Below are 24,292 nucleotides of genomic sequence, written 5' to 3' on the forward strand. Positions count from 1 at the left end.
TTCTCTCTCTCTGTCTCTCTCTCTCTGATTGGATGTGATTGGACGGGGGGGAAATAGCCACTAACCAGACGGACAGGTGTCTGCTGGCCAGGGTATAGACAGAGAGAGACAAACTGGGATAGACAGACAGACTCTCTCTCTCTCTCTCTCTCCCTCTCTCTCTCTTTAATCTGCCACTCTCCTCCCGCTGATTGTTTTGAGCACTTTTTAGGCTCTTAAAGGGATTGGCCCGCTGTGATACAGTCCCTTAAAGGGATTGTCCGTGTGATTAGCGTGTTGAAGGGTGCGATAGGAGACTGTGTGTGTGTTTGTGTGTGTGTGTGTGTGTGTACACATGTTATGTACATGTTAACCTCGTCTTCAATGCAGGGGATTTGATAAATTCTCCGGGGAAGTCGGGGAATATCAGGGAATTTCACAAACGGGTCACTTTGCAAGAATAATAAATAATAATAATACTAATAAAAATATCAGTGTTTGCATGGCAGTTTCCTTAACAAAGTTACAAAGTGCTGTAAAACAAAAGCAGCTAAACAAACATCAACAAACAATCAGCCTGAAGGGAAGACTTGGCTGTGGTTGAATTATGCAGAACGTACATCACTTAAAGCACATTAAGAGCCGCACAATTAAAATTTCAGCACATTACATGATTCATTCTGAGAAGTGTGATGCCGGTGGGGCCGCTGCTGCTTTCTGTCAAGCTGCAAAACAATTCTTTCTTTTAAGTTTTTCTTTTAATGAAGTTTTCTGTATTAATTAACATAAAAGTTGCAGGGAAAACAGCGTACAACAATGTTCAAAAGGTAATTAAAATAACACAATAACATGGGAAAAGTCAAAGTTTCCTTACTAGGTCTAATAGCAGACCAGCAGGCCCACGGCCAAGTCTGCTGAGGCCACAAGATCCTGCATTATATTATTATATTATATTATTTAATTATATATTATATTATATTGAAACTCAGCCAATAGCAGACAGCATCTTCAAATGCCAGGAGATGCAGCAGTGGTGTCTGTTTTAGTTTCATATATTTTGTTTTATATTACCTGCAGTTACAGTTCACAGTAAGTTTGATCCACATGCATGTTGACTCCTCAGTGTGGAACATGTTAATGCGAGTTAATGCAATGAGTTAATGCAATATGCCAAATATTTCATTTTCATTGTTTAATCAACATAATTGCACTTTATGTCCCTAAACTATTAATTCCCTGGTGTCCTTTTTCTTAGCTATGTTCAGTAGCAAAGAGACTAGATTTGACAGATTTTATTTCAGTTGATGATGAGCTGTATGGAGACGATCCTACGTCGGTAACGTTTTTTTTTTCTTTCAGCCACAAGTCTTGTGACTGGAAAATTGTTTTTCTGAATGGCGAGTCTCCGTTTGTCAATGACTGTTTTGAGTATGATGTCATTATTTCTTTCTCCCTCTTTGTCTCTCTCTCTTCTCTCTCTCTCTCTCTCTCTCTCTCTCTCTCTCTCTCTCTCTCTCTCCAGCGGTCGTCTGTTGGTCGGGACGTTCGTAGCTCTGTTCTTCAACCTGCTGACTCTGCTGTCGGTCAGGAACAAGCCGTTTTCCTACGTCTCAGAAGGTACGGTCCCTCCCTCCCTCCCTCCTCCCTCCATCCCTCCCTCCCTCCTCCATCCCTCCTCTCTCCCTCCCTCTCAGTCAAACCAGTCTGTCCCACTGTGGATCAGTACTGGACTCATGCTGCTATAGCAGTACTACTGACAAAGTACCATGGTACCTGATTTGAGGAGGAGTTACTATAACAAAGTTTTTCCCGGACTGGTACTTGGTAATGATTCTTGTCATTTTTACTGAGGTTTGACCAATTTGGGGTTTTGTGGCCAATTATGGACTGAAGCTGCCGATAGTGGACCTTCTGGTTACGGGACAGTGACTCCAACCACTGGGCCACCCAGGAATAACAGCATTGGAAAGGAGTAGTCAGATATCGAATATTGTCCCCCCCCCCCCCCCCCCCCCCCAAACCATTCCCCACCTGACATATTGTGTTGTTTAGATCACAATTGTGAGAAAAAGCTTTTAAACTTATAAACCTATAATCTACTAGTGGTAGAATATAAAAAAAATATATGCAATACTCATAGTTGTAGTGAAAAATTTGTCATTTTGCTAATAATAATGTATTAGTACTTATTAATAGAAATTATCACCCACAGTATTGCGATATCAAATTTTGGATATTGCTCAAGCGTATTGGAAAGTGTTACTAAAAGGGAGACATGAATTCAAAGCAGAGTTGAAATGGAACACACAATAGGTTGAGAATTCAACTTGATGAATGCCTGTGTGTGTGTGTGTGTGTGTGTGTGTGTGCGAGAATGTGTTTTTAAACCCACATTTTGATGGGTTGAGCGATGCTGTGTTGCCAAGTCTTTTAGTTTTCTCCTGTGGACGGTGCACGCTTGCTAATCCCCTCCCCCCCCTCCCCCCCCTCCCCCTCCTCCCCCCCTCCCCCTCCCAGGGGAACGGAGACAATTTGGCTTTTGTCATATCTTGGGATTATTGAAGTAAAATGAAATGCTGGCTCGGTGTTTTGTCAGGATTAAAATGCTCAGGTCCATGTGATCCAAAGCTCCCTGCCACCGGGATTTGAGGCTCGTCTGTTTCTAATGGCAACAAGTTACCAACAAGTTCTGACAATCAGACACAGTTAGTAGAACACCTATATCTTTGTCTGTTAGATCTACAGTATGTCTACCTGTGTATCTACAGAGAGAGACAGAGGGAAAGAGAGAGAGAGAGAGACATGTAGGGTCGGGTCCCGTTACCCGGTTCCAAGTAAGCAAAATACCCTGATTCGTAAATCCCCACAATCCCAAAGCGTGGGCACACTTCTTAAAATGAAATGAGAATACGGCGAAATGCAGTATTTGTGGCTCGGTGTGAAGAAAAAGCTCTTATCAACACAGCGTCACATAAGTTAATGAGCGCTGTGTTTCTGGAACTTTCTGTGTCCCTTTTCAAATAAATAATGTAAAAAAGGTTCGATAAGCAGATTCGATACTGGATTCAGATTCCTTAAAATGCTTTCTAACCCCAACCCTAGATACATGCATACATTTTTACTGACTTTACTCAGACACACACACACACACACACGCATGTCTAATATGGGAAGGAAACTCACTTTTTTGTGTCCCGACCACAGTGAATTATGGAGAATTCCCCCGCCGCATTCATCATTTTACCAGCCAAATATGAATTTTGGAAGAGAAAGGAACCTCTAAATGGCTGCGTTCATATGCATGGAGAATTCCCCGTTCTCCGAGTAGCCTGGTTTTGGGTCGATGCTCGTCTCAAACTGCGATGATGAGAAACCCGACGCCTGGCTCACTCCGTGTTAAACAGCTGGCTGTGGAAACATCTTGCTGCTTTCACTTTTGGTTTTTGCCCTCTGCACATTTCCTCCAGTTGAATTTTTTTATGCACAAACACAAATAAACACAACATACACATATAGGACACACACATACAGAGGTAGGACCCCCCCCCACACACACACACACACGCATACACACAGACACACACAGATATGGATAGGGCACACATTTACAGACATAGGTCACAGACACACACACACACACACACAGGCAGACAGCGAGGGCAGGCCAGGCCACTGAAGACCCCGGGACATATTAACCTCACTGAGACTCAGTCTATTACTAATATAACCAGACTGGAACACACACACACACACACACACACACACACACGCACACAGGCTGCAACCTCCACCCTCTATGCACACATGCATGGTCGCATGGTCATTTGCAGATAGCACACACTCACACACACACACATGCAAAGGACATGTACAATCATTCAGAAGCCTACACACACACACACACACACACACACACACACAGCTGGAAAGAGACAGTCCCTTGGGTCAGGCGTCTTATCTGCATTATTTTATCACTTAAAATACATTTTACATACATTCATTCATGCCAATAAAGTATTTTTGAATTGAATTGAAGGGGGTAGGGAGAGAGAGAGAGAGAGAAAGACAGGGAGAGAGAGTGGTAGAGAGACAGAGAGAAAGACAGGGAGAAAGAGAGAGAGAGAGAAACGGGGAGGGGGGTAGAGAGAGAGAAAGACCGGGATAGAGAGTGGTGGAGAGACAGGAAGACGGAGAGAGAGAGACAGAGAGAAAGACAGAGCGAGAGAGACAGAAAGACGGAGAGAGAGAGACGGAGAGAAAGACAGGGAGAGAGAGGGGTGGAGTGGTAGAGAGAAAGACAGGGAGAGAGAGTGGTAGAGAGGCAGAGAAAGAGGTATAGAGAGAGAAAGAGAGAGAGAGAAAAGGGTAGAGAGAGAGAAAGATGGAGAGAGAGTGGTAGAGAGAAAGACAGGGAGGGAGAGTGGTAGAGAGACAGAGAGAAAGACAGGGAGAGAGAGGGTTAGAGAGAGAAAGAGGCAGAGAGAAAAGGGTAGAGAGAGAGAAAGATGGAGAGAGAGTGGTAGAGAGACAGACAGGGAGGGAGAGTGGTAGAGAGACAGAGAGAAAGACAGGGATAGAGAGCGGTGGAGAGAGAAAGACGGGGAGAGAGAGAAAGACAGGGAGACAGAGAGAGAGAAACGGGGAGAGAGGGGGGTAGAGAGAGAGAGAATGACAGAGACAGAGAGAGAGAGAGAGGGGTAGAGAGAAAGAGAGATAGGGGGAGAGAGAGAGAGGTAGAGAGGCAATAATCCAAGCTAAGGACAGTCTTTCTCCCACACACACACACACGCCACACACACACTCCGTCTGTCCCTGTCTCACACACACCCACAGAGGTTTAGGTCAGGTCTGTGTGTGTGTGTGTGTGTTTGTTTGCTTTTTAGCGCCATCTGTTTTAATGAGCCCCCCCTCCCCTCCATCATCCATCCATCCTTCCCTCTGCTTCCTTCCTTCCTTTCCTTCTGCCCTTCATATTTTCCCCCTCCTTCCTCACTTTCCCTCAATCCACCCTTCCTTCCCTACATCCCTTCCTTCCTTCCTTCCTTTCTACCTTCCTTCCTTCCTTCCTTCCTTCCTGCTTTCCCCTCTCCATCACTCCATCCAAAAAAATACGGAGAAGAGGAAGGAAGGATGTTAAAGAGTGAGGATGGAAGTGAAAAACTCTTTCTTTCCTCTCCTCTCCTCTCCTCTCCTCTTCTTTCCTTTCCTCTCCTTTCCTCCTCTCTCCTCCCCTCCTCTCCTCTCCTCTCCTTTCCTTTCCTCTCCTTTCCTCCTCTCCTCTCCTCTCCTCTCCCCTTTCCTCTCTCCTCTCCTCTCCTCTCCTCTCCTTTCCTTTCCTCTCCTTTCCTCCTCTCCTCTCCTCTCCTCTCCTCTCCTCTCCTCTCCTTTCCTCCTCTCCTCTCCTCTTCCCTCTCTCCTCTCCTCTCCTCTCCCAGGCTGACTCACTATCTGTATGAACAGTCTGCTGATGAATGAGGTCAGCGTGTGTGTGTGTGTGTGTGTGTGTGTGTGTATGTGTGTTTTGAGGGTGTGTGTGTACATGAGCGTGATTGTAAATAAGTGTGTGTGTGTGTGTGTGTGTCAGTTGTCTGCTCTTTCGTTTGGAGCAGTCTCAACATCACTTAACATCTGACATTTTGGGAAGGGAGGGGGGGTATGAGACTACCGCACACACACACACACGCACAGTCTTATAATTTAGTCACACACACACACACACACACACACACTCTCACTCATCCATTCACACACACACTCTCTCTCTCTCTCTCTCTCTCTCTCTCTCTGGCGGAGCGAGACTAAAAGTGCATTATGCAACCATGTTCCAGACAGTGGTAATGTAGTGTGCCAGGGGGCCAGGCGGGCGGATAGACATGCCCGACACACACACACACACACACACACACACACACACACACACACACCGTACAACCCTCCCCTCCACCCTCCACATACACACAGATCATAAATAAGTCACTCCATTAAAATGTTTGTTTAGACTGAGTCACCCCGCTAGCAAAACAAACACTACCCCCCCCCTCCTTCTCCCACCACACACACACCAACAAACACACACACACACCCAGACACGGAGGGATCTGAGAAGGATTGGATGTGAAAGGCCTTTGACCTGACGCCGAGCCTTCGGGCCTCCCAGCGTCGTCAAACATTAAAGGTGGGATGGAGCGGCGGAGCGAGAGAGCGCTTATCTTTTTTTAAAGACGAGTGGGCGATCTGCTTTTCCCCCAGTATTTTTATCCTTCATCAGAATGGAGACGGGTGACTGTGCCCTCCTCTTCTACTTTTTAGAAAGAGTTTGCTGCCAAAAATACAAGATCTCTACCATTTGCAACAAAAGTGGCACCTGCTCTCATCATACAGATTTGATAGCACACATTTAAAACAGATTATGTTGCTTTTTAAAACACTGCCGGTAACTTAAAGCTGCACTAGGCAAGATTTTAAAGGTCCCATATTCTCCACTTTCCAGTGTTTTATTTTGTGTCTTGAGGTCCATTCAAAGCTGTGTGTGTGGTGTCATGAACCAAAAACACTCTCAATCCATTTCTCCACGTTCATTTTCCAGCATCTCTCTGAGCCTTACCAAGAACAGGCCGTTTCTGTCGCCGTGTCTTTAAGGCTCATTAATATTAACGACCCCTCTGTTCTGATTGGCTAACCGTTTCGAGAGTGAAACGTGAGACGCCGCGGCCCAGCGGCTACAGGTAGGGAAAACTCTCCGGTAATAAACAATGACGACCGCTCGACCGCTTTGAAAAAAACACTTTGTTAGTCTATTATTTCTTACAGAAATGATAATGAGCGAACCTTTGTGACGCCACAAAGTTACGGAAGTCCAAACGGCTCGTTTAGAGGCTCGCTTTTCTAATATGGATTGTGTGGATTTAGTTGGCGACCGTGCGTTTTGATACTTTCACCATGTTTAGATAGACCATCCAACTCCTTTATCATCACAGAGGAGAGGGGAGTCCTGCTTTACACCATATGGGACCTTTAATGTAAAAATCCATCCATCTTTTCAGCCTAAATGACAAAGTGTGTGTGCAGCAGAGCAGAGCGTCCCGTCCCCACTGACTGAGACGCTGTAGATTCTCCGTTTGTCCAAATTAAATTCTGCTGTCAGTTTGCTCACTGGTGAGAAATCTCCTCCACACAGGAAGAGACAAATCAAAACTTGAGAGTGGTAATACTATGAGTCTTTCTCAATGTGCGTTCCTGTGCGGTTCGTGACATGTTTTATGTGGCGTTCAATGGCCGAAGTACGATTGTACAACAAAATATTGGATTCTGGATTGATCCTGGAAGTTTACCTGCCAACCAACCATATATTGGACGGTAACTTGGCTAATGAGAGAGAATGGGAAGCCCCAAGATGGACTGAAGAACAGAGAACATCCTTATAGTTTGGGATGGACTGAAGAACAGTCCATCTCAAACTATAAGGATGTTCTCTGTTCTTCAGTCCATCTCAAACTATAAAGGATGTTCTCTGTTCTTCAGTCCATTTCAGTCCATCTCAAACTAGAAAGATGTTCTCTGTTCTTCAGTCCATTTCAGTCCATCTCAGACTATAAAGATGTTCTCTGTTCTTCAGTCCATTTCAAACTATAAAGATGTTCTCTGTTCTTCAATCCATCTCAAACTATAAAGATGTTCTTTGTTCTTCAGCTCCATCCCAAACTATAAAGATGTTCTCTGTTCTTCAATCCATCCCAAACTATAAAGATGTTCTTTGTTCTTCAGTCCATCCCAAACTATAAAGATGTTCTCTGTTCTTCAACCATCTCAACTATAAAGATGTTCTCTGTTCTTCAGTCCATCCCAAACTATAAAGATGTTCTCTGTTCTTCAGTCCATCTCAAACTGTAAGGATGTTCTCTGTTCTTCAGTCCATTTCAAACTGTAAGGATGTTCTCTGTTCTTCAGTCCATCTCAAACTGTAAGGATGTTCTCTGTTCTTCAGTCCATCTCAAACTGTAAGGATGTTCTCTGTTCTTCAGTCCATCTCCAAACTGGAAAGATGTTCTCTGTTCTTCAGTCTATCTCAAACTATAAGGATGTTCTCTGTTCTTCAGTCTATCTCAAACTGTAAGGATGTTCTCTGTTCTTCAGTCTATCTCAAACTATAAGATGTTCTCTGTTCTTCAGTCTATCTCAAACTATAAAGATGTTCTCTCTGTTCTTCAGTCTATCTCAAACTGTAAGGATGTTCTCTGTTCTTCAGTCTATCCTCAAACTGGAAAGATGTTCTCTGTTCTTCAGTTCTTCATTTCTCTGGACTTGGAGCTTCAGGAGGATTAACTCCCTGCACCACAAAAGAGAGCGCAGTGGTTTTTGTATACTCTTTCTTGATTTTATCAAAAGCCTAATTCACTTAAATAAACCTTTATTCAACAAAATATCAGGCTGATTACACTAAATTAATCAATGCTGTCAAAAACTTCAACTAATAATGTTTTGAACTGCTGAACGAGTCACAACGTCAAGCACACGCTTTAAAAAGCATACTTGCATTTTATTAAATTGTGGGGACGTCTTCATTTGAATAAGGTTGTGCATAAAAATAATGAGGGAACAGCGTGTAAATTTGCACTGAACTTAAAGATAATAAGGGAACATGGTCTGTTTTGTTTGCACGCACTAGCAGCTTGTACCCTCGGTGTAGTAAACCATTGGCCTCCACATATAATTTTGTTTTCCTGCAGCCGCTCTCAGGCTGTATAATGGAGAGCAAAGATCAAGCAAAAATCCCCAGTAATCTGTTTGGAAGCCATATCTAAAAAAAATCACATCAGGGGAGCATTCACAACTAATGTTCCATCTTAACTGATGACTGGTGACCTAATTTAATCTAATAACTTTATTACATTGTCCAAATAATAATATGTTGTCAGTCACCAGTCACTGCTCCACTCTGTCCCCAGAGGGTTAGTTGGAACAAGTTGGTGTGGAAGTTAGATCAAAATCAAGTTAGATCCTGAGACTTTGTCATAACTCAGGTCTGGGTTTCCCAACGTGTTTCCCAACATTTTCACAGCTACAGACCTTCATTTGATAAGATTTAGTCTCTGTAACCAATATGGGAAGACTTCTGTTGTTGATTTAGTATTGAATTGTTAACTGTCTTTATTGTATATTGGAAGGTAATAATGCTGCGAGTATCGGCATTCTGTAAATGGAATAATTTGGAAATGGAATTAATTAAATTATAGTGAAATTAAACTATTTCTCATTTTGCTGGGGACCCCCTGGAAGCTTCTTAAGGACCTCCGGGTGTCCCTGGACCCCACTTTGAGAACCCCTGTCTCTGCATTTTCAGCTTATTACCAACCAGAAAAGTTTCCACTGAATATAAAATGGAATATGGACTTAAACATGTATTAATGCTTTTGGTTTCTCTCTTTCTCTCTCTCTCTCCCTCTCTCTCCCTCCCTCTCTCTCTCTCTCTCTCTCTCTCGCTCTCTGTCTCTCTCTCTCTCCCCCTCTCTCTCTCTCTCTCTCTCTCTCTCTCTCTCTCTCTCTCTCTCTCTCTCTCTCCCCTCCCTCCCTCCCTCCAGCGGCCAGTAGCAGTTGGCTTCAGGAACATGTGGCAGACCTGAGTCGAAGGTAAGAACATTTACACCCCTTTTTTTCCTATGGTGCAGCCGAGGGCATCACAAGTCAGTCAGTCAGTCAGTCAGTTAGTCAGTCAGTCAGTCAGTCAGTCAGTCAGTCAGTCAGTTAGTCAGTTAGTCAGTTAGTCAGTCAGTCAGTCAGTTAGTCAGTCAGTCAGTCAGTCAGTCAGTCAGTCAGTCAGTTAGTCAGTCAGTCAGTCAGTCAGTCAGTCAGTCAGTTCAGTCAGTCCTTAGTGAGATGATGTGCTTCATCAGATGGCCTCTAGAGGGCGTCTTTGACTGTGAGTTGCATGTGTTTCCCATACAGAGGCACAAAATCAAAAGTTGCTCAGTGTATAGAAATGGATCTAAATGGATCTCTGATGCTCCTGATGTGACATCACATCCTGTCTGTCATGTGGAGATGTACAGACAGCAGACCAGCAGACTGAACTCAGTCCACAGAGTCTCCCGCTGTGAAAACTACAGTGAAACTTCACGTTCCACAGTCAGGAACAGATCTGGAGTCAGTAACTCGTCTTCTGCCCTGCAGGTGACGTCATCTTGAGGTGTTTAAGTAACGTTAGAGAGTCGGGTCATTTAACTGTCGCAGTGCTTCAGTGAGAAGTGAACACACACTGTGGGTCTGTACAGGATCTGTGCTTGTTCTCTCTCTCTCTCTCCTTTCTCTATCATCTCTCTATCCGGCCTCCTCCCTCTCTCTCTCTCCTTCCCTCCATCACTTCATCCATATCTCTCTCTCTCTCTCTGTCTCTCTGCATACCCCCTTCTCTCCATCCTCCTTCTTTCTCTCTACTTCCCTTCTTCCATCTCTTATTCTGTCTTTTTTCAGTCTTTCCCTTCATCCATCCATCCATCCATTCATCTTTCTCTCTCTCTCTCTCTCTCTCTCTCTCTCTCCTTCATCAGCAGATCTCAATCTAAGGTAAAAAGAGGAAGGGATCCACTTACACTGACTCAACACACACACACACACACACACACACACACACTTCCTCATCTCCTGAGGGCGGCAGAATTGCCTATCCTCTGTGTGTGTGTGTGTGTGTGTGTGTGTGTGTGTGTGTGTGTGTGTGTGTGGCATATGTGCGGATGTTGTGAATCTGTGTATCTAGGTGTGTATGTGTATACGTTCACATGCACATATGGCCTTCCTGTGAGGTCAAAGGTCACCCTCGGCCAGCATGGTAGGCATAGGGTCGTGGGGTCAGGTGGGCGGGGCTTAGGAGCGGCTGCAGGGAAACAGATTGGCTCATTGATTGAGTTTCTCAGAACCGCTGTAAGATCAGCTTTCTTATTGTTTCCCAAAGAATACAGTGACAAGTGACCCCCACCCCCACACACACACACACTTCCCTCAGGCACACACACACACACACACACACACACCAAGGTACTATCACTTTTTATATTAGAGTGATTGTAGACGAGAGCAGACTCTAAAAAAGTCATTTCAGACAAATTTCTCCTGGTAATAGTTTTACTGAAATTCATTTTAGGGGGAAATGGGACATCTGTAACACCTTGCCGTGTACACACATGCACACACACACACACACACACACACACTCCTCCCCCTAGATGACCTGGGTTCAAGGGTCAAAGGTCACAGGTACCTGCACCCCCAGCTCTGATATCCTAATGATCCATTTGTAAGACTATCTCTGTAGCTATCTGCTCCTTTCACCTCCTCCAGATGTGTGTACATACTCTTTCCCTGAGGTCCCAGTGACACACACACACACACACACACACACACACACACACACACCCCTACACACCTCCATACAGTATGTGATGAATGGCCCTTCTTGTTTGTGTGAATAATGGATGTCAGTTTGGCTTTTAGTTTCAGGTTTAAGTGTTGAGATCGTCTTGCACCTCATTCTGTCTTCTCTGCTATCTCGTGCTCTCCCTCATTCACACACACACACACACACACACACACACACACACACACACACACACACACAAACACACAAGAACCTAACAGAAGGTTGAGTAACACTCTTGTCTTGAATCACAAAGGCCAGTGTTAGTTTAAAGCCTGGTTTCTAAACCCTATGGTTCGGGACCAAACAAGTCTCTACACTTTATCTGCTGGGTCCTTCTATAAGAATAATAATAATCTTTATTTATGTGTCACTTTCCAAAACAGTAACAATTAAGTAAAGAATAAAACACTGCAAGAGATAAAATCAACAGCAAAAGCAATGAAATGAATTAAGAAATATGGAAGCAAAGCAAGAAACATTGAAATAAACCATAAAAAAGAAGTCGGAAACATTTCATTAAAGATCATCACATGAAAGCAAGTCTGTAAATATGTTTTCTGTCACTTTGAAAGGTGCAACCATGTTGGAGACAATTGTCCTCTATCTCACACCAGTAGTATTGTTAGTGCTAGTGTTTCTCCACATGAAGACTACATTTCCCATCAGCCCCATTGTTTCCCAGAGCACTGCTGTACAACCGGACAGTGTGAAGTGTCACAGAGGGACTAGACTTTTCCTTTGGGTGCATTTTTGACTTCCATTTTACATTCCATTTATGGTCTAAATATCATTAATGCCTCAAACACGTTTTTCATTTTATTTCAGAATCCAACACTTAATGAATTGCTAGGAAAAGGCTCAACTAACTACATTTTTATTTTAAAAGTGTACAACCTCCTCCTTCAGATTACTTGCTCAGCGACTCCAGTACAACTCACTAATACCTACTTTAAATATTAATAATAACTATGTTTGTAGCACTTTATTAACAAAGTTACAAAGTGCTGTAAAATAAAAGAAATAAAACATATTAAGAAACCAGCAGCTGTAATAAAGGGACAACTGGCTCCATTACAGCCCATAGCTGGTTCAGAACAACTCAGCAAAACCAAAAACCATAATGAACTCCCAATTACACAATTAATCTGACTACTGCAGCATAATGAGAGCAATATCAAGTTATCAGTTAAATTAAATATTATCAAAGTGAGTGAATTTAGGAACTCTGTCACCTCAGCAACAGATTTAGTTCAGCATACTGACAGCAATAAGTTGCCATGCAGTTGCTAGTTTTTGGTTGTATCTTAAAATGAAGTAGCCTACATAGTTAATGTAATCGTATGAAATTGAATCTAAGCTAATTGTATTTCCTTATGTGGGTTCGTCCAAAGTTTAGTGGCCCTGATCGCAACTTTTATCTTTAATCAACACTTTGGAACAGTTTTACCTGCAGATGTAAGACTCAGTTCAGTCAAGTTGGGCTTCTAAAGACTTGATATTTTTGGATTGAAGCTGCCGATAGCTGATATTTTGCGTAAGTATGTAGTATTATTAAATATGATGATGGTAATGCAAAAACAATCCCCCAAATTTAGTTGTATTCAGTGTTTCCCTCCAGAATTTAAAAAAAAAACCTTTGAAAAGGTATTTACACCATCATGGGACACTAAAACAATTTGATGAAACCCAGGATGATGATGATAAAAATAAAAAACATTTATGCATACTTGTGTGGAATCCAAACTAATTCAGTAGAATCAGTTCATGTTAAGGGCTTCCCATAGACAACCAGTGTAGTATTGATCAATTCTGTAATAAAAATGTAATCAATGAAACCGCCTTACATCCATCATATCAGAAGTGGACGACATCGACTGGACCAGATCCCATTTTTAATTAAAGCTCCACATATCGCTCTGACCCGAGTTAAAAGCTGTAATAAGAGCTGGGGCCGAGCCATTTATAGCTTTAAAAGTAATCAATGAAATTTTAAAATCGATTCAGTATTCAAGTGTAAGCCAGTGTACAGTGGCTATAATTGGAGTTATAAAGTTAGGAACTAAAATGCAAGTTCATGAAAATGAGTTAAAGAAGATAGAGTTGACTCATCATGCAGGATTTGCTCATGCAGGTTCTTTAGTTCAGTTTAGGAGAGCCGATCACATCATATATCATCTGTCACCTTTTGTCTTTAATTTAGACTTTCAGTTTGTTTGTAGATCAAAGAGTGTGTGTGTGTGTGTGTGTGTGTGTGTGTGTGTGTGTCTGTGGGTAGTTAAAATCTCCATAATATAAGCCGAGCACAAGCCATTTATCGCTTTAAAAATGATCAAGGACATTTTAAAATCAGGTCTGAACTCAACAGGAAGCTAAAATTTGGGGCTTTTTATTTAGACCATCTTATTAGCCGGGACAGCAGTTCATTTCAAAGTGGGTTCGACACCATAAAGTTTGTTTTTTAAAAACAACGAAAAAAGAGTAAATGGCAAAATATGTCATTGCTTAGCAGCATCTTTGCAAAATGATCGGGGGAAATATAAAGTAGATGTAATGAGAAGTGAATGGTCTGTAACAACAACAAAGAGGCTCCGGTCCAGCAGGGCAGGAGTCACCGGTCTCTTTGCGTGGCGTTGCCGTGGTAACGTATAGACAGAGCCGGTCTCCAAAGCAGACGCAGCAGCTGAGGCTCAGCGCTGACTGTCATGATGAATATTACATTCCATTGTGTAATCTTACATCTGGGATCACTGTGGCTCAGACGCTGCTGATGGAGGAAGTGGGTGATGTATACCACACACACACACACACACACACACACACACACACACACAGGCAGACATACACAGGCAGGCATGCAGACACTCACACACACACACACACACACACACAGTTAAGCATCCATGCACACTAACACGCACACAAACACAGGCAAGCTCTCACACACGCGCACACACACACACACACACACACACACACACACGCACAGCTCAGTTGGTGCAGGTTACCCGGGGCGACAGCCTGGAGAGTTCCGTAACAGAACTGAGCTTTGATTGGCTGAGAGGGCAGAAATGAACAGGACGTCCCAGCCTAGTTTCCACTCTGTGACTGTGACTGTGACTGTGTGTGTGTGTGTGTGTGTGTGTGTGTGTGTGTGTGTGTGTGAGTGAGACTGTGTATGCCTTCATGCATGCATTTCTGTGTGCACAAGCCTATCTGCATGTGTGTGTGTTCTTCTGCGTGCTTTTCTGTGTGTATGCATATGTGCATTTGCTTGCGTGTGTGTGTGTGTGTGTGTGCGTGTTGTCCTGTCCCCACTTAACCCCAGCAGGGTCTGGGGGCCAACTGGGTTATATAAGCCTGCTGCTCTGTTGGCCTCACCAGCCAGAAGCCTGGGCTGTGTGTGTGTGTGTGTGTGTGGTTCAATCCAGAGTGTGGACCCACAGAGTAACTGTTGTAAGTACTCTGTGAGCGTGTGTGTCTGTGTCTAAATGGGTGGAGAGAGAGAGAGAGAGAGATTGTGTGTGTGTGTGTGTGTGTGTGTGTGTGTGTGTGTGTGTGTGTGTGTGAAAGCGGGGAATAGAGGGAGGGATATGTAGAGAATGTGGGAGAGAGAGAAATGTAGAAAATGTGTTTTAGCAGAGATTGAGAAACAGTAAAATGGAGAAAGTGTGTGTGTGTGTGTGACCAACAGACCAGTGTTTCAAGTGTTTGTTTGTCTCCTTTTAATCCCACGCTTTGTGTCTGCAGCGCGTCTGGATTAACACACACACACACACACACACACACACACACACACACACAAGGTCCCATGTCAAATTATATCAATGCATCAGGGGGGATTATGGGATTGCTGGGATTGTCAATCCAGTCCCCACCTCTCTCCTTCTCTCTTCCTCTCTCCTCCTCTTGTGTTTCGTTCTTTCTTTCTTTTCCTTTTCTTGGGGGTTTGCTTCCTTCTCGGTCCTCCCGTGCCCTCCTGGTCCTGTAAGGTGTTTTGGATAATTGTCCCCTAAATGGAATATAATATTGTTTTACATTATTCTACTGTGACTTGCTCCCTCCTAACCTCCTCTCTTCATAAATTAAATCTTTAATTTCCCTGTGGGGCAGTTTGCTTCGCAGCTAATAGTCCAACAAAAAAAACAACACAAAGCAGCAATTAACACACAATAAATAAGTAAATACATTCAGCAACAGCTTCACCTAATGAAGGCAACTCAGAACTAGTTTGGATTCCTGTGGTGAACAGCTAAGCACGGACTCAAATTTATTTAAAAACTCATAGCTGTTGGGACAAAAGATTTCCTGTACCTGCTGAGCTGCAACTAATGATTATTTTCATTCTATTAAATCTATCGATTATTTTTTGGATTCATCGATTAATCATTTAGTCTAGAAAATGTACAAAAAAATAATGACAAATGTCCATCACAAGTTACCAGAGCCCAAAGTGATTCTTCAGATGTCTTCCTCAGTCTGGCCAGCAGCCAAAAAACCCAAAGTATTGATCTTTTGGTGATAAGCCACGCCCACCACCACGCCCCTTTATCGGCCAATCGACATGAAAAGTGAATCAGTTCTTCCTTGGCCCATAACCAACCTTCATACCAGGTTTTGTGCAGATCCGTGCCCAACTGTTAGAGAGATCCTGCTGACAGACAGACAGACGCAGGTGAAAACATGACCTGCTTGGTGGAGGTAATCAAACAAATCTCAGCATTTATGAAGCTGAAGCAAAATCGATTATCAAAATTACATCAAAAATTATATAATTATTCTAAAATTATATTAAAAAAATATTTTCTGTCGATCGACTAATCGATAAATCTACTAATCGTTTCAGCACTAGTTCCCACACTGGGGAAAGCAGAGGATGATGGGAGTCCAGTTCAAGTGACTCTCGCTTGATACATGAGAAAGTTCCTGAAGCGGGACGTCCAGGATCTTTCAGCACAGCTTCACTTTACTGCAGAGTCTGGCTTTATTCTTGAGGCCAAACCAACAGATTATAGGAAAGGTTGAAACTGATCCAATAAAGGAAGAATAAAACACTTTCATAACTGTCTTTTCCACATTAAAACTCCTCAGTTTTCTTTAGAACAACAACTTCTTGCAGATGAGATCAGTATTTCTGTCAGACTTCAGGCAGATCTCCTCCACCCTCCACACTCATCTCCATCCTTCCCCCTATTTCCTCCCCTTCTCCTCCTCCTCTCCTCTCTCCCAGCTCCTCTCCTTTTTAAATTCCCTTCTGATATTGTCAGTTTTATGTCACACCGCCCGTGGCGAACATGTGACTACTCGGATTACACGCCAGACGTTAATTGCACTTTGGCGTGCGTGCCGTTGTTTTGTTTTTTTAACGCTAACTTCTGACAAACGCCTTACGGCATCACCGGCGCTCCTGTTCATATTTGTGACAGCGCTCGACGCATCGACCGCGGCGGCTTCAGAGCGCTGGCCTTTGACGTATTGGAAATTCAATCTGACACGCGGCGCGGGGCAGATCCGCTCGGAGACGCGTGCATTGACCCGTTAATCGGTTCCAGGAAGCCGGCCGGGCGCGTTACCCGGGGAGCGCGCCGGGTCAAGTCTGTTTGGGGTTTTGGGGAATCAGCAGAATGTTGTGAGCCGCAGCCTGAGGCCCGCAGCTGCCTGCCGCCTGCTTCCCCTGCAGGGGCGGACGGCCGGAGAGCGCTCGCTCATGCTGTCTCATTTAACAACTTCTCTGCTCTTATCACTTGGTTTTACTCGCCAGCGGAGATACTTCTTCAGCAGGACTGCGCTTACACTCGTTAAATACTGCCGCTGAGCCTTTTGAAAAACATGTTGCCCCGTTTCACCTCACTTGATGGAAGAGGAGATATCGATGTGTCTGTTGTGACTCGGTTCACTTAAACTAACAGCAGTCGAGTCCCGCTGATTCAATCTGCTGCTCGGCCCGGGCATGAGGGCCAACATCTGTCATTAAAACCATTCCTGTCACGTCACAACACTGCATCACATCATGTAACATGTCACACTGTCACGTCACACCACACTGCATCACGTCATGTAACATGTCACACTGTCACGTCACACCACACTGCATCACGTCATGTAACATGTCACACTGTCACGTCACACCACACTGCATCACGTCATGTAACATGTCACACTGTCACGTCACACCACACTGCATCACATCATGTAACATGTCACACTGTCACGCCACACTGTCACGTCACACCACACTGCATCACATCATGCAACACGTCACACTGTCACGTCACAACACACTGCATCACATCATGTAACATGTCACACTGTCACGTCACACTGTCACGTCACACCACACTGCATCACATCATGCAACATGTCACACTGTCATCACACCACACTGCATCACGTCATGTAACATGTCACACTGTCACGTCACACCACACTGCATCACATCATGTAACACGTCACACTGTCACGTCACACCACACTGCATCACATCATGCAACACGTCACACTGTCACGTCACAACACACTGCATCACATCATGTAACACGTCACACTGTCACGTCACAACACACTGCATCCCGTCATGTAACATGTCACACTGTCACGTCACACCACACTGCATCACGTCATGTAACATGTCACACTGTCACGTCACACCACACTGCATCACATCATGTAACATGTCACACTGTCACGTCACACCACACTGCATCACATCATGTAACATGTCACACTGTCACGTCACACCACACTGCATCACATCATGTAACATGTCACACTGTCACGTCACACCACACTGCATCACGTCATGTAACATGTCACACTGTCACGTCACAACACACTGCATCACATCATGTAACATGTCACACTGTCACGTCACAACACACTGCATCACGTCATGTAACATGTCACACTGTCACGTCACAACACACTGCATCACGTCATGTAACATGTCACAGTCACGTCACAACACACTGCATCACGTCATGTAACATGTCACACTGTCACGTCACAACACACTGCATCACATCATGTAACATGTCACACTGTCACGTCACAACACACTGCATCACATCATGTAACTTGTCACACTGTCATGTCACACCACACTGCATCACGTCATGTAACATGTCACACTGTCATCACAACACACTGCATCACGTCATGTAACACGTCACACTGTCACGTCACAACACACTGCATCACGTCACGTCACACCTGGCCACGTCACGTCACTCCGTGTCAAGTCACATCACTTCACGTCACGTCATGTCATGTCGCATCACACCACATCACACCGCATCACGTCATGTCACAACACGCCACATCATACCGCGTCACAGCACACTGTGCCATGTCACAACACGCCACATCACACCACATCACAGCACACTGTGCCATGTCACAACACGCTACGTCACAATGCAAGCTGCACTAGGCAACTTCCCACGTTGGCGGCTCCAAATGGCAGCGGGAGAAAACGTTTGATAACTGCTTGAACTTCAATACCCAGAAATCCTGTGCAGTGACATCAGTAAACTCTCATCAGCTCTCTCATGTTTCACTGGGAGAATCTACAGCGACTCAGTTAGTGGGGATGGGACGCTCTTTGGTGCTGTTTGGTTTTGCGATGTAGTCTGATAAGACGGGTGTATTTTAACATACAAATCTTGCCCTAGAGCAGCTTTAAGAACTGTTTTCTCCCCATCAAGACAAGAGCATATTGGAGCAAGTGGAGGAGGAAGATCTGAGAGAGACGGAGGAGATTCAGAGGAGAGTTTGTTTTTCTGACTGGAAAAGCAAAGTCCTTCCTGACTCGGTTCTTAGACTGCTGTCACACCCTGAGACCTTATCAACATAACATGGAGCAAAACAAGAATTATCCCATCAAGTCCCCTTAAAGTCCATTATGACTTGTGTGATCGGGTTAAAGGCCTAATCCTGAACACAAACGTAAACAAAGCGGGATTCCCTGCAGTGGGAGGCTGAAGCTTAGCGGAGGAGGAACTGTCCTCAGCTGATAGAGCAGCTCGAGCGTTCGCTACAACCAGAACAGTCTTGTACTGTTTGTTTGTGGCGTTGTTTCCATAGAACAACAACAGAATAGAAACTATTGTCCACACATGGAAAGTTCCCTTTGGCTCCATTGTGGTAGAATTATAAACAGACAACATATAATGAATACAAAATGAAACGCCACAAGACAGAGGGACAGCGTAAGAGTTTCCAGTTCACATTCCAGAAATCCTGCAAAAATTAAAATTCTTAGTTAGAGATTCAGGCTAAGAGTTCAATAAAGGTAACGGCATATGAGTTTGATTTTCTTCAAGTTCCAAACTTTATTGTCCACAAGGAGAAATTTGTCTTAACGGCGAGGAATAAAACACAATACATTCTCACAATATACTGAAACATGCACTTTAAAATGAAGAAGAGAAAGAATAGGAGATTGAATGACCAGGCACATTCTGTTTATCTCTGTATATCATGTTTCCTCCAAGTCAAGTTCAATATCTTACTAACCAGTCAGCAGCGGTGGAAAGAGTACTAGAATGTACTAGAATGTCCTGCTCCAGTAGAAGTACTGTTACTTTGCTGATGTTTTACTAAGTAAAAGTACTGGTGTCAAAATCTACTGCAATAAAAGTAAATAGTGTGTGATTTAAAATGTCCTCAGAGTAAAAGTTCCTGAGTTCCTCTTTAGAACAGAGAGCGTTGTTAGCTGTGATCTTTTCCATGTGATTCTAAAAGGAGAGAGGTCAGAGTTCAAACTAGATTCTTTTCAATGGAAACATTAGAAATGACAAAATAAAGTGCAGAAACAAAGTAAAGTCAGATTCCTCTTCTCACTGTGAATGGATCCACAGTTTGTCAGTTTCTGTTGATCCAGTTTCTGCTGCTGATGGAGAGACACAATCTGTTCTGTGATGGATGGATTTAAAATGGACTGAAGGACAAAACTGCAGGAGAGATGGACTTAAGTTAAAGTAAAACCGAAGCGGGAGTCCGAAGCCCGCTGCTCCGTCTGTGATTGGTCTAAAATATCACATGACTGGTTGTGCTGCTTCACGGAAAAGCTTCTCCTTTCCTGTTCCGGTTCATTGCCTTTGTTTACATCTTTTTTTTCTGCACTAGAGAGTAAAACAGCTTGTAAATCTTTAATTTCCCTCAGCCGTCTTTGTCTCTCTTTCACCACAGCCAGTCTTGTTGTTGTCTGAGTTTTGGTCACCGCTGTTTCTGGTTTCCCTCGGTTAAATTTGCCTCTTTAACCTTCATGCGCCCACCGCTAGTGTGGAGTGTAAATAACTGAACAAAACAAAGCCGCAGTGAGTTTACACACATTTGTATTCAAGTGCGTTTCTATTTTGGTGAAGTTTGGCAGCGTTGTTTGTATACGGCCTTAAATGTACCAGCGTTTGGCTGGTGGCTGCCGGCCTGTTCATGTCGCAGCTAAACATGAATATTTCTGTGTTGTTTCTGTGTCTGTGTGAATGTCTGTTGAATTTATACTCATCTAAAATTTACTTCTGGGTTCAGCTTAAGTGGATATTTTCCTAAAACGTCTTAAACATCCGAATTTTCTTCTGTTGTTTTATGTCCTGTAAGAGTAAGTTGCATCGCCTATGGTGGTTGGAAGAAAATGTAATGTGAAGTCAGTCTCCTGTTGCTAGCCATATTTCATTCATAATCTGAGATGTCCAACTTTAGGAAAATGTCTTTCATAATTACAATATTAAAGTTAATTTTTAATTGCATTCCCCTTTAAAGCTGGAAAATGTTTGGAGTTGACTTTGGAAAATTTTGAAGCGATCATTGTACTAATCCTATTCATTTGTTTGTGTGTGTGTGTGTGTGTGTGTGTGTGTGTGTGTGTGTGTGTGTGTGTGTGTGTGTGTGGGGACAGTCTGTGTGGCATCATTCCAGGTCTCAGCAGTGTGTTGCTGCCTCGGATGAACCCCTTTGTCCTGATCAACATGGCAGGAGCGCTCTCCCTCTGCATCACCTACATGCTGATTGAGATCAAGTAAGGATTAACCTCTCTCTCTCTCTCTCTGTGTCTCTCTCTGTCTCTCTCTCTCTCTCTCTCTCTCTCTGTGTCTCTCTCTCTCTCTCTCTTTCTCTCTCTCTCTCTCTGTCTCTCTCTCTCTATCTGTCTATCTCTCTCTCTCTCTCTCTGTCCCTCTCTCTCTGTCTCTCTCTCTGTGTCTCTCTCTCTCTCTCTCTTTCTCTCTCTGTGTGTGTGTCTCTCTGTGTCTCTCTCTATCTGTGTCTCTCTCTCTCTGTCCCTCTCTCTCTCTCTCTCTCTCTGTCCCTCTCTCTCTATCTGTCTCTATCTCTCTCTCTCTCTCTCTCTCTGTCCCTCTCTCTCTCTCTCTCTCTGTCCCCCTCTCTGTCTCTATCTCTCTCTCTCTGTCCCTCTCTCTATCTCTCTCTCTCTCTCTCTCTCTCTCTCTTTCTCTCTCTGTGTGTGTGTCTCTCTGTGTCTCTCTCTATCTGTGTCTCTCTCTCTGTCCCTCTCTCTCTCTCTCTCTCTCTGTCCTTCTCTCTCTCTCTCTCTCTCTCTCTCTCTCTGTCCTTCTCTCTCTATCTCTCTCTCTCTCTCTCTCTCTCTCTCTCTCTGTCCCCCTCTCTGTCCCTCTCTCTCTCTCAACCAGCCAGTGTGGCTTGTAAATCCCCCCAAAAAATCCCCAAATTCACCAGCTGTAGAGTAAACTCACTTAACAAACAGAGACTAGTAGTTGGCAGCAGAGGTGAGGATTCGAGTCACATGACTTGATGACACATGACATGTTTTAACTGCTTGAGACTTGACTTGATGCATGAAGAGAAGACTTGAGACTTGACTTGACTTGGGTTCTGGTGACTTGGGACTTGACTCTGACTTGTACTTTGATGACTTGAAAAGGTTTCTAAAGTCTTGACTTGAGATCTTGTGTTTGTGTAAATGACTTAGATTGAAAGTGATGAGATTTGTTCCAGCGGACGACTGAATTTAAATTCTGTTTTCTGAATTTGTATGGAATGATTGAATTTATTGAAGTTGAAACTGATTCTAGAAATCAAACTCATGATGCTCTTACCAAGTTTTTATCCTATTAAAACCATATTGCATTGAAAAGTCCTAGATATTTAGTTTTCTTTAAGATATTAAATTGATACAGGACTCTTGATTTGTTCTGACTTGACTTGCTGTTCTACATTTAGACTTGAGACTTGACATTAATGACATGGACTTGACTTGGACTCGACTTGCTGTTCTACATTTAGACTTGGGACTTGTCTTGAGACTTGTGCCTCAAGACTTGAGACTGACTTGGGACTGGAGCAAAGTTGACTTGGTCACACCTCTGGTTGGCAGCATTCAGCATTCACATCAGGAGCTCCATGAGGCTTCATGGCCGAGCTGTCAGTGCAGTCTGTAATTGCGAATAATCATATATTTCAATTTTATTTTCCACAATTAATAGTCAGAGAATTCAGTAATAAAAAATGCTGTGTGTGTGTGTGTGTGTGTGTGTTAACAGTAACTACAACGCGGTGGACACAGCCTCGGCGGTAGCCATCGCTCTCATGACCTTCGGCACCATGTATCCCATGAGCGTGTACAGCGGCAAGGTGCTGCTGCAGGTAGGACACACACACACACACACACATGCAAACACACTTTAAAATCATTCATTTAATACTAACTAATTTAGTTGATATTGGCATCTTATTAATTTAATACAGACTAATTGCAGGTGTGAAATCATACTTGTGAAATGGTTGGAAGAAAAACATTATTTTCCTGATTGTTGGGATGAATATTTTGTCTCCATTTGTACATTTGCAGCCCCACACTTGAACACTTGAGTCAGTCTGTAGTTATTAATTCAGCTCCATCTTGTCTGCAGACCACGCCCTCCCACGTCATCGGACAGCTGGACAAGCTGCTCAGAGAGGTACTGCACTGTATTTACAATAATAATGGTATTTATTATGTTAATGAGTTGTTAATGATTTAATTCAGCGGTTCTCAGTCTGGAGGTCGGAAAGAATATTCAGGATGGTCCAAAGATGATTTATGGAATGTGAAAAAACAAATTTCTGATATAAATGTATTATGTAGAGATAGATCGCACCTAAAAATGAGTCTGTAAATAATATTGATCCCAAATACAAAGTGAAATGAGTGGCTTCTGAAGGATCCACACAAATATAAATTATTTGGAGCATCTGGGATGAAATCTATTTTTTCTCTTCCTATTGGTCAGCAGTGTGGCTCCTTCAGGACCGGCTCACTTCCCCTGATAGAAATTCATTATCACGCTTTTAATATTTGTGATGGCTGCCTTTCTCTTGTGAAGTGATGAATATATTCAGCCTCTGGTCTTCATCAAATAACCTATAGGACCTAGGACTGGCAAGTTAACTGACAGTCAGTGTGTAAAGCTAAAGACCGACGGAATGCTCGATGCTGATTGGCTAACTGCCGTTCCTCCGTGTGTTCAATCAGGTGTCGACTCTGGACGGCGTGCTGGAGGTCCGTAACGAACACTTCTGGACCGTGGGCTTCGGGTCTCTGGTACGTTCAAGTGGTTTCTCCTCTGGGATCAGTGAAGTGGGAACACTGTGCATTAAGTGTTCATGAACTAATGTTAACTAATGCCTTAAACATGAATTAAACATGAATAACAACATTAACAAAGGTGTTTGTTAATGTATTGTCTAAATTGAAACCCGAAATCTTCATATATTTCTGAAACATATTCTGGAAGTGAAGAGTGTTTGACATGTTTAACTTTATTTAATCATTCTTAATGTTGTTATTCATGCCTAATTCATGTTAATAAATACATTAGTTAACATCAGTTAATGAACACTTAATGTAAAGAGTTACCAGTGAAGTTTTATCTCATCTTAACCTGGAAACAA

At 43.4% G+C, this 24,292-nt stretch overlaps 1 protein-coding gene across 1 annotated transcript in view; it reads left to right on the forward strand.

Annotated features, from left to right (window-relative positions):
- slc30a6 (solute carrier family 30 member 6) overlaps positions 1 to 24,292 on the forward strand; it is an 89,176-nt gene that overhangs the window by 57,713 nt on the left and 7,171 nt on the right. The window contains exons 9-14 of the mRNA XM_078288769.1: positions 1,502 to 1,596; positions 9,558 to 9,606; positions 21,282 to 21,401; positions 22,903 to 23,005; positions 23,272 to 23,319; positions 23,874 to 23,942. Of these exons, the coding sequence (XP_078144895.1) occupies positions 1,502 to 1,596; positions 9,558 to 9,606; positions 21,282 to 21,401; positions 22,903 to 23,005; positions 23,272 to 23,319; positions 23,874 to 23,942 (484 nt within the window). The remainder of the gene's footprint in view (positions 1 to 1,501; positions 1,597 to 9,557; positions 9,607 to 21,281; positions 21,402 to 22,902; positions 23,006 to 23,271; positions 23,320 to 23,873; positions 23,943 to 24,292) is intronic.

This window comes from Centroberyx gerrardi, chromosome 15 (assembly GCF_048128805.1).
Source record: "Centroberyx gerrardi isolate f3 chromosome 15, fCenGer3.hap1.cur.20231027, whole genome shotgun sequence".
NCBI classification, from domain to species: Eukaryota; Metazoa; Chordata; class Actinopteri; order Beryciformes; family Berycidae; genus Centroberyx; species Centroberyx gerrardi.